At 52.2% G+C, this 9248-nt stretch overlaps 1 protein-coding gene across 2 annotated transcripts; it reads right to left on the bottom strand.

Moving 5' to 3' along the window:
• Positions 1-1197: 1197 nt before the first annotated feature.
• LOC114784716 (disintegrin and metalloproteinase domain-containing protein 11-like) lies at positions 1198-5543 on the bottom strand. Of its 2 annotated transcripts, none has more exons than XM_028970331.1 (4): positions 5390-5543; positions 5117-5235; positions 2767-2858; positions 1198-1893 (listed from the first exon to the last, which is right to left on the bottom strand). In XM_028970331.1, exons 1-4 carry the CDS (start codon positions 5430-5432, stop codon positions 1740-1742), a joined length of 408 nt encoding a protein of 135 aa, XP_028826164.1. In that variant the 5' UTR covers positions 5433-5543; the 3' UTR covers positions 1198-1739. The 2 variants fall into 2 exon arrangements, with proteins under 2 accessions (XP_028826164.1, XP_028826165.1); XM_028970332.1 differs by lacking the exon at positions 1198-1893 and adding an exon at positions 2441-2655.
• Between the last annotated feature and the right edge of the window lie 3705 nt (positions 5544-9248).

Below are 9248 nucleotides of genomic sequence, written 5' to 3' on the forward strand. Positions count from 1 at the left end.
TATTTCAGTTGAAAGGTTCCTGTGATTGTTCTTGCTTCTGTTTCGCCATTCTGTGCTTCTGCCATTTTTGATCACGCTTGATCAGGCCTTGTGTTGTGTGGCCATATTTCATTATGTTTTGTAGAATCAGCAGCGGGTCAAATAAAAATTGGTCTGTGGGAACTTTTTGGGAAGAATCTTCTCTTGTGGGCGGAGCCTCTTCTCTATTCCCCCTCCGCCGGGAGCTTTCTGGGCCAGGCTGCTGCAGCTCTCTCTTCCTCTATCCCCCTCTCCTTTCCTTTATTGGGGTTTTTTTTCTGTAACGTTAGTACCTTTTTACATGCAATATTTCCATGTAACAGCGACAGTAATCTACCGGTGTAAAGATTCCAGAAACCGTTCATTCCTGTAACCCCTATTGTGCCAGGTAACATCAGACGAGTGGGTTTAATACAGCGTGTCCTCGTGTATTTACAGCCTCAACAAGAGGTTATGATTAATAGTGATTAATTCATTGCAAAATGTGTGATTGATTGGGAATCAGGAAAGTAATCTGGAAAGGCACTTTGTCTCTGTTCCCTCCAGCAGGATGTACTGTACGTAACCACGGCAACCAAGACTCTATAGTCTCTCATCTGTCACATTCAAGTCATGCTGCCCACTCCGAGTTGTCAACGGACTGCGTAAATTCCATGACGGTCTCTCTCTCGCACACACACACACACACACACACACACACACGGCTACAACCCCTTCTGGACTCTTTAAGTGGACAGAGCAGAACGTCTCACGTCTCAGCGCCTCTTCACTGTTCCTGATAATGGTTTCTTCTGCTCTGCGCTTCCTTTAAACATTCCTCGGAGGTGCAAATCCTCCATGCACACCTGGCGAAGGAAGGAGGACAAGTGGAAGGACCTGAGGGGTGGTGATGTTAAGTTGGGGGACCTGCACAGTCTTAGAGGGGGGACTGATGAAGAAGTGGGGAGAACAGCCAGACGGCCGACGCCGATCGCAGATAAGAGGTGAAAAAAAAGCCGCTGCCCATGAGTGACACCATCACTTTGTTCCTCTCACTTCCTGCCATTCTTGCACCCCCCCCCTCCCCGTCCAACCGGGCTGCCTGTTGTTGGGTTGATGCAGCGCAACATGATTTGTCAGGTGGGTGTGTGAGGTTGCGCCTGTGTGGGTGGAGAGAGAGAGAGAGACAGAGAGCGAGTGGCAGGTTTATGTATTCGTTTTTATTTTCCCAGCAGGCTTTGCTCCGCCACAGAAGAGTTTGGGTCCACAACACTCGATGCCCTTCGACCAATGAAGAGCCAACCAACACACACACACACACACACACTCAACTGCGCTTTAAACCACGACAGACGGTCTACGGACCATCCAACATGAGATATAGATCTTTACAGGACACGTCTCGGTGGGATTTTATCGCCACACTTTCCCAGTCTCATTCTCCATTGTTCGTTGGCGTCCGCTCTACTACGCAATGATTCGCGCTCAATATTTCATCTTGAAAGACTGACGCGTGTCGCCAGGCGTCAACAAGAACAGATCAAATGGACGTGTTCACGAATCCCGTCACCAAGACACTTGATCTATAAGGACGGATGGTTCGGGACGCCAGTACTGGACTTTTCTTTTGTTACAAATTGATTTAATAAATAAAAACATAACGTTCCCGGATTTGGACAGATGATTTGCATGAAATTCCCAGAGGAAGCACGACAGTTGGGGGGGAATAATCCAATAAACGGTTATGTGAACAAGTTCACTAGAGTATCCTGGATTTGAACATGTGAAATGTGTGCTTTTCTGCATTGGTCCAGGTGTAAGACACTCACTGGGCTCTGGACCATCGTCCCGTCCTCGTCCACATGCCTCTCCACGTAGTCCGACGACAGGAGGTCACTGCACAAACAGCCACAGAACATTTATTCCAGAGTTTATTGTACACGTAGATCTAACACGACAGAAAGGAAATGGCCACGTTGAGGTTAGAAGTAAAATTAAGTGTTCGATAAAAGCGCTCGGTCTGCAGGAGACTTTCTGCTCAAAGGTGGAACGCCGCAATGATGAATATTCTCATAACGTACAAATACGTGAAAGTGACGTGATTGTCATGGTGAAAGCCTGCAGCGCAGCACACGGTGACACGGTGAAACGTGTCCTCTGTATTTAACCGTCACCCTTGGTGAGCAGTGGGCACCATGACAGGCGCCCGGGGAGCAGTGTGTGGGGACGGGACCTTCATCAAGGGGACCCCAGTGGCAAGCTTCTGATGACGGGTCCTCCACCGCCCCACAAAATAAAAACCACTCATTTTCGTTTAGATACGTGTGTGTGTGTGTGTGGTGTGTGTGTGCATGTGTGTGTGTATGGGTGTGTATGGGTGTGTGTGTGTGTGTGTGTGCCACGCACTCTTTATGAAAACAGGGAATAAGAGAGTTGGGGGAACGAGTGCTTGATTAGTGTTTTGTCTTCATAAATAATGCAGCAGACTGAGCGAACTCCGCCGCTCTGTAGAAGAGGGGAATGTTCTGAGTGGGTGGATGAGAGACAGTTTTTTTTTTTTTTTTTTAAGTGTGTGTGTGTGTGTGTATGTGTGAGAGTGTGTGAGTGTGATGGAGAGCAAGAGAAGCAAGGCCTCTAGGGCAGGTGCAGGATAACAGCCTGTGGGTCGAAAAGTGCTTGTTTAAAATGAACAAAAATAATAAATTATGTAAAATGTGATGGGAGAGGGGAAGGAAATCTGCATAAATCAGGTTTACAAGCTGCACTCACTGGTTCAGCTCCAGGTCCAGGATGAAGGACGTCTTGAAGGCCTTCACCAGGAAGGAAGTTTGAGCCAAATGGACGGGCTGCTGGGGGTCGGCCTGGGAATAAAGGGGGAGGGGCTTAAAAGGCATGTTGTGGGCCAGTCGGTGGCGCAAAGTCACGTCAGTAACTCCATCTGGGCTTGGCGCATGAGGGACGTCCGCACAGGAATCATGCAGGTATTAAATCCCCGAGCCACTTGAATTATTCAGACGTGCAGACGTTACTGATCGATGCAAAACTATATTTACCATCTGCAGTCTTTCCACGTTAAAAAGTCAAAACTTGCGAAGAGCAGAGATCAGTAGAGGTTTGTGACATTTCCAAATGTTCAACAAGCTGTTATTACCATTATGTACAAAAAAAAAAAAACATCATAAACATCCCTGACATTAATGCATGTTAAGCGATGCACTCAAAGTTGCCAGATTGGCCGTTTTTCAATCAGATTTTTGATAAGCTTTTTAGACATTTTTGGTCAATTTGGTACTGAAATTCAGGACGTGTGTTGAGGACGGTGCTTTTGCTCAGTGGCACCTCTGGATTCGAACTGGCAACCTTCTGACTATGGGTCTGCTCCCTTACCCGCTACGCGGTTGACCAACGGCTGTAGGCCCTCGTCCTGCTCCTCGTTAATATTTCTTATTTTTAACATCATTATTAACAGATTATTCATTTTTAATGGATTTCGGGGTCCCTGCGTACAATGTCAGAAGTACAGGTGTCCACGTTTATGCTCCTTCTGGACAGAAGAAATGTGACCTGGACTGAAATCGTGGACAGGGTCCCTGTTTTAGCCGTCCGCGTCCCCGAACGCATCCTGCACCTTGCTGCCGGGCCGGGTACGAGCTGAAGGTCGCCCCATATTCTGCCAGTGATGGACAGGCGATATATTCCGAGCGGCCCGTAAGGCGAGAGCAGCCGAGGAGGCGCGAAACGCGATCGGGCACCGTGCCGGGCGGCGCTGACCGGCCCTCTGCCCGCCGGGAGCTGGCACGGGGTATCAGGTGGGGACACGCCGGGGCGAAGGTCATCCGCGGAGCCACCTCCGCACGTCCATATTAGACAATGTGGCTGAAATATCCGTATAAACGCCCGTCTGTCACTTTAGAGGCTTCGACGACGATCAGAAGACACGACGGAAATGATAAAAATATGTAGGTCTGCTGGGAAGAATGGTGACGGTGCAGACTCGTCCCTGCTCGTAATATCGGGGCTTTAATAATTAACCGGGTCGTTTCTCAACGTGCCCAGATCTTCGCCTCACACCTCCAGCGCTCAGGACGTCGGGCGATTAAAGATTTTCCACGGAGAAGAGACAAGATTCCTGCCCGGTGCTTCGTTTACTGCGCTCTCCATTTACAGTAATGCGGCCTGATTGTATTAAGGGATCCTGTTACAACTCAGGGTGGGCGTGCACACACACACACGCACACACCACACGCACACACACACACACACACGCACACACACACACACACACACGCACACACACACACACACACACGCACACACACACACACACACCCGCACACACGCACGCACACACGCGCACACACACACACCACACACACACCACCACACACACACACACACACCGCGCGCACACACACACGCACACACGCACAACACGCCACACACACACCACACACACACACACACACACACACCACACACACACACACACACGCACACACGCGCACACACACGGTGATTGACAGCGATGGGACGTTGAGCATTACTCTGGTGGCAGAGCGGCAGCGTGAAGGTCGAATGCGGCCCCTGAAGACATGAACTTGGAGACGCCACCGCTCGGTACAGCAGGGTGTTAAATAAAACGGCGTGCGGCCGTTTTTTAACGTGAAAGTGGTGTCATCTTACATTCACGGCGAAGTGCGGGACTCTCTTACATTCTGATCGGTGTTGTATTTGTAGGATACGTTGTCCTGGTTACAACAACACTGAGTTAAATTGAGAACTAGACTAGAATCAAGCAAAAAGAAACACGAGAACTTTACATTATCCGCCTAGAAAGTCAAATACATTTACGGCATTTACCAGACGCCCTTATACAGAGCGCCTTAAAGTCAGTATTTACAGGGACAGTCCCCCCCTGGAGACACTCAGGGTTAAGTGTCCTGCTCAGGGACACGATGGTAGTAAGTGGGGTTTGAACCCGGGTCTTCTGGTTCGTAGAAGAGTGTGTTACCCGCTAGACCACCACCACAAACATGCAGCAGGTTCAGGAAAAATATCCATTAACTCTCAAACTGGGAAGGTCTCAGTATAATTAGACAAAAGTCCCGTCCAGACTCACCTGGTTCCGTGAGTGGACCCGCGTGTCCAGCCTCGGGTCCCGCAGCTCCGCGTCCCCGTCCCCGTCCCTCTGCAGCAGGAGCCGTGCGGGCCGCGCGGTGTCGCCGTCTCCGCTCCGTCCTGGCGTCACATGCAAAGATTCGAACTCAACACCCCGCGCAACTGTCACCGACCACTTCTGCAAACTTGCTCGGCACGAATATGAAGATATGAAGATATGAAAATATGAACGCGAATAAAAAGAGAGAAGGCGGGCTGAAGTTGGCGCGCTTACCGGCCACCGAGGCGGCGAGCAGCAGGCACGGCAGCGCCAGCATGGTCACATATTCCGGCGACGAGGCGGAGAAGGACGCGGCGTCCGTCCGTCCGTCCGTCCGTCCGTGCGCGCGGCGTGTGGCGCGTCGGCGAGGCCACGCCCCCCTCGCCGGGACCCGGTTCCCGTTACGTCGCCTCCGCCTGAACCATCACCTGCGTTCTGGTTCTCGTTCGGAAACACGCACAGTAAAGCGGGAAAATACCTTTAAAACCCCCTGAAAAGTAGAGTCGCGTTGTGCTGCGGAGAGAAAAAGAGTTTCGCGCTGGTGGGTTTACTGAAAAAAATAAAAACCCAGCACCACCATCACTCCCTCACTCGCCGCCCTTAACCGTTTAACCCAGCCTACGTGCCTTTGGACGGTGGGAGGAAACCGGAGAACCCGGAGGAGACCCGCTCCAACGCAGGGAGAGCATGCAAGGACTCCACGGGCCGTGGTGCCTAAAAGGAAGTGAGCCTCATTGATATCTGGTGGAATAATATGATTTGAGAAAAAGGCCCCATCGACACTACAGGACACTTTATGGACAAATAATCAGTACAGAGGAGCTACCGAAGAGCTATTAATAATAATGACTATAATTTAGGGTGTAAACAGACTGCCGGCGCAGCCATCGTGGTCGAGATGATGAGATGACCGCCATCGCTCACACACAAAGTTAGAAGAAGCAGAGTAACGATTGCAAATCGTTTTATTTGGCCACGAGCAGACCAACAAATTCAAAGGAAGAGAAGAGAGTGAGATGAATAAAAGACCTGTCCTGAACATGGACAGACTCGGGAGACCTTCTTCTCCACGTCCGATATGGCCTCGACGTCTGGATGGAGCGGCGAAACCGGCAAGGTCCCCCCCGTCGGTGTAAAAGTACACTGTTAATTACCCCGGTAAATAAATCCTCGGGAACAGGCGAGTGGGAATTAGTACTTTAATGACGGCTGAGGACCAGAATAACGTGGATATCGGGTGTCCACTGCATCGTAAAAAAAAAAAAAAAAAAGAATTAAAAAGCCAACTTTAACAAACGGCTAATTTATAAATACGGTAATAACGGGACGACCGGAAGAAATTTCATATCGAGGCAACGATGTTCACATTTACGTACGACGTTCCAGAACGTCCAGGCGCAGCACTTAAGCTGATTGGCTAAATGCCCCCTGAAAGCTCATTAAATTGTCACCGCTCCCGCCGGTGGCCGGGGACCGCCGCCGAGAGACGGAGGACAATCGGGGAGGAGACGTGGAGAGCGACTCGGTCCAACGTTAAGACGATTCCAACATTGTTCATCGCGGGATGAGACCCACTCTGACATCGGGTCACCTCCAGGGTGACACGCCCACACGCGTCCCTCCGTCACGTGGACAGGAGGGGCATGCGCTCGGGCTCCTTCTGGTAGAGCAGCTGAGGGGCCGTCATCTGGTGGAGGACTGAGCAGAGACGCGACTCGTAGCTGTTGTCCTGCATGCAGGACGTCTGGAGAAGAAGCCCCAGGTCCGTCTTGCAGCTCCCCCGCCTGACCTGGAGAGGAACGGCGGGCGTGAGGCGGGACAGCAGGCCGCTGTCCCAGTCCGACTCGGACGAGTGGGTGGAGAGGTCCGGGAGGAGCGCCGATTCGATGCAAACCGAGGAGAACGACTTAGACAGGAGGGAGGTGTTGGAAGTCTGGAGACCAGCGGTGGGAACAGGGCAGACGGGCAGGAGCTCTGGTGGATCAGGAAAGCGCTGCTGATCTGCAGGTTCATCATGGAAGAATGGGTACAAGATGGGGGGACCCAGCTCTGAGGGGTCTTCAGAAGACTCTCCCTTGTCTGTGTGTCCAAGCTGGAGATGTTCCTTTAAAGTCTGAGTGGGAACAATGGGGGGGAGCACAGGGCTGAGGCCTACGTTCAGGTCTTTAGGACCATCATGGCTCTCGGAAGCTTTGCTGGTCTCTCCTGGGGGTCGTCGTTTTGGCGGGGTAGATGATACCATCGGACAGAAGCCAGGATCTGATCCCGTTCTGAATCGCTTGCTCGGATTGGGGCTCAGGCCAAAGGACCTGCTGCGTTTCCGAAGGTTCACACAAGCAAAACAAAGAGCGAGGCTGTTGGCAAGGCAACAATGGAGACCTTGGCGTCCTCCCCACAATCCTGAGTCGAGTGGAACCATCGAGAACCGACACCCGGCCTCAATGGTTGAGAACAGGAGAACGGGGGCCACCGAGGCGAGGGTGGGAGGCGCAGGAACGTTAGAGGAGGTAGTGGTGCTGAGGTAGACGTCTCAGCGTTAAGCACTGGAGGAGGAGCTTCTCCACCGCAGGAAGTGGGACGGGATGAGAATTCGAGGAGAGGGCAGTGTGAGTGTCTGGGTCTGGGGAGACGTTTAGAACGCTCTCTGGTGGGAGACTGTCCACCGATGTCCCAGTTGTTGGGATCAGTGATCGGGGTCAGCAGGGCCTGGAGGGCACGTTCCGTCTCACTGTGTCCTTGGGGCTCCAAGTCACCGAGTGGAGAGGGGTTGGTGAAGACAGGGCTGCCCACAGACCTGACCAGATAAAAGCAAATTAATTTGAATGTCATTGATTAACTGCACGATTAAAACACATCGCGGAAGTCACATGGCCAGAAAAACGTCCTACAACGTGTCTACAGGTCTCAGGTCAGAGTGTCCTGCACATCCAGAACCACGAATGATTTCTAAATTGACTCTTATCAACTGGGGTCACGTTACACAGAAAAAAAACCCACGAGACCCGTATCAGATTCCGGGCCGCAATTAAGAGCTGAAAAGGCCGGTTTCAAATCTGAACTGTCACAACAAGGGCTCTCAGGGGCCACTCTGACGGTGGCATCCGGCCCATTAGCTAATTAGGGTTTAAACGAGTTCGGTTAAGCAAGGTACGGTGACCCAAACTGGAACTCGAGCCTCGTGACCTACGACAGCGAGTAAACAAGCATAAGACGGAGCGCCTTACTCGGGCGGTGCCGGATCCTGTTGGGGGCGGGGCCGGAACACCAACGCAGGGTCCATGGAGGCTCTCAGCTGGTCCACGATGGCGTAGTTGGAAGAGTCCCGCGCAAAGTGTTGGTGCTGGTCTGACTGCAAATGCTGCAAATCACAAGACGCGTGAGCGCCTGTACGGCCACTGCTGGCGAGATACGGCAAAACACTGGTCTCCATGCGGAGAAACGTGTTCCACGTTTATTAACTGTGAGAGGCATTCTACCGAAATCACACTTTTCACCACCACAGACGTATGAAGCCACATGAAACATCACCCACGTCATGATCATGCGTATCTGTGGTTTGGAGGTGAACAAGGTAGCGATGAAGTGAAATGATTGGAAGTGATTGTCACTTGTGATGCACAGCAGCACAGCACACGGTGCACACAATGAAATTTGTCCTCTGCATTTAACCGTCACCCTGAGTGAGCAGTGGGCGGCCATGACAGGCGCCCGGGGAGCAGTGTGTGGGGACGGTGCTTTGCTCAGTGGCACCTCAGTGGCACCTTGGTGGATCGGGATTCGAACCGGCAACCTTCTGATTACGGGGCCGCTTCCTTAACCGCTAGGCCACCGCTGCCCCACTATTGGCGTGAACCAATACCGCTGCCCCACTATTAGGGGGGGGTGGGGGGGGGTGGGGGGGGGGTTTGACTCTGCAGGACCGTCATCGGTGATTTTTACCTCCTCCTGGTCTTTGAACGTGACCTGGCAGCACTCGCAGTAGCCCAGCGCCTTTTTGCGGGGCGTCTTCGGGGACGGCGTGCGAAGGACCAACGCCGAAGGCTTGTCTCGGCCACTACGGACGTCGTCGCTCCTCTCCCTGTCGAGCACAACA

The sequence above is a fragment of the Denticeps clupeoides genome, chromosome 2 (assembly GCF_900700375.1).
Source record: "Denticeps clupeoides chromosome 2, fDenClu1.1, whole genome shotgun sequence".
NCBI classification, from domain to species: domain Eukaryota; kingdom Metazoa; phylum Chordata; class Actinopteri; order Clupeiformes; family Denticipitidae; genus Denticeps; species Denticeps clupeoides.

Excerpts from the sequence above, each read along its gene's own strand:
- LOC114784716 (XM_028970331.1), bottom strand. The coding sequence starts at position 5,432 with ATGCTGGCGCTGCCGTGCCTGCTGCTCGCCGCCTCGGTGGCCG. Across the intron at positions 5,236-5,389 it reads GCTCGCCGCCTCGGTGGCCG|GACGGAGCGGAGACGGCGAC; the intron begins GTAAGCGCGCCA and ends ATGTGACGCCAG. Across the intron at positions 2,859-5,116 it reads GGGTCCACTCACGGAACCAG|GCCGACCCCCAGCAGCCCGT; the intron begins GTGAGTCTGGAC and ends CTTTATTCCCAG.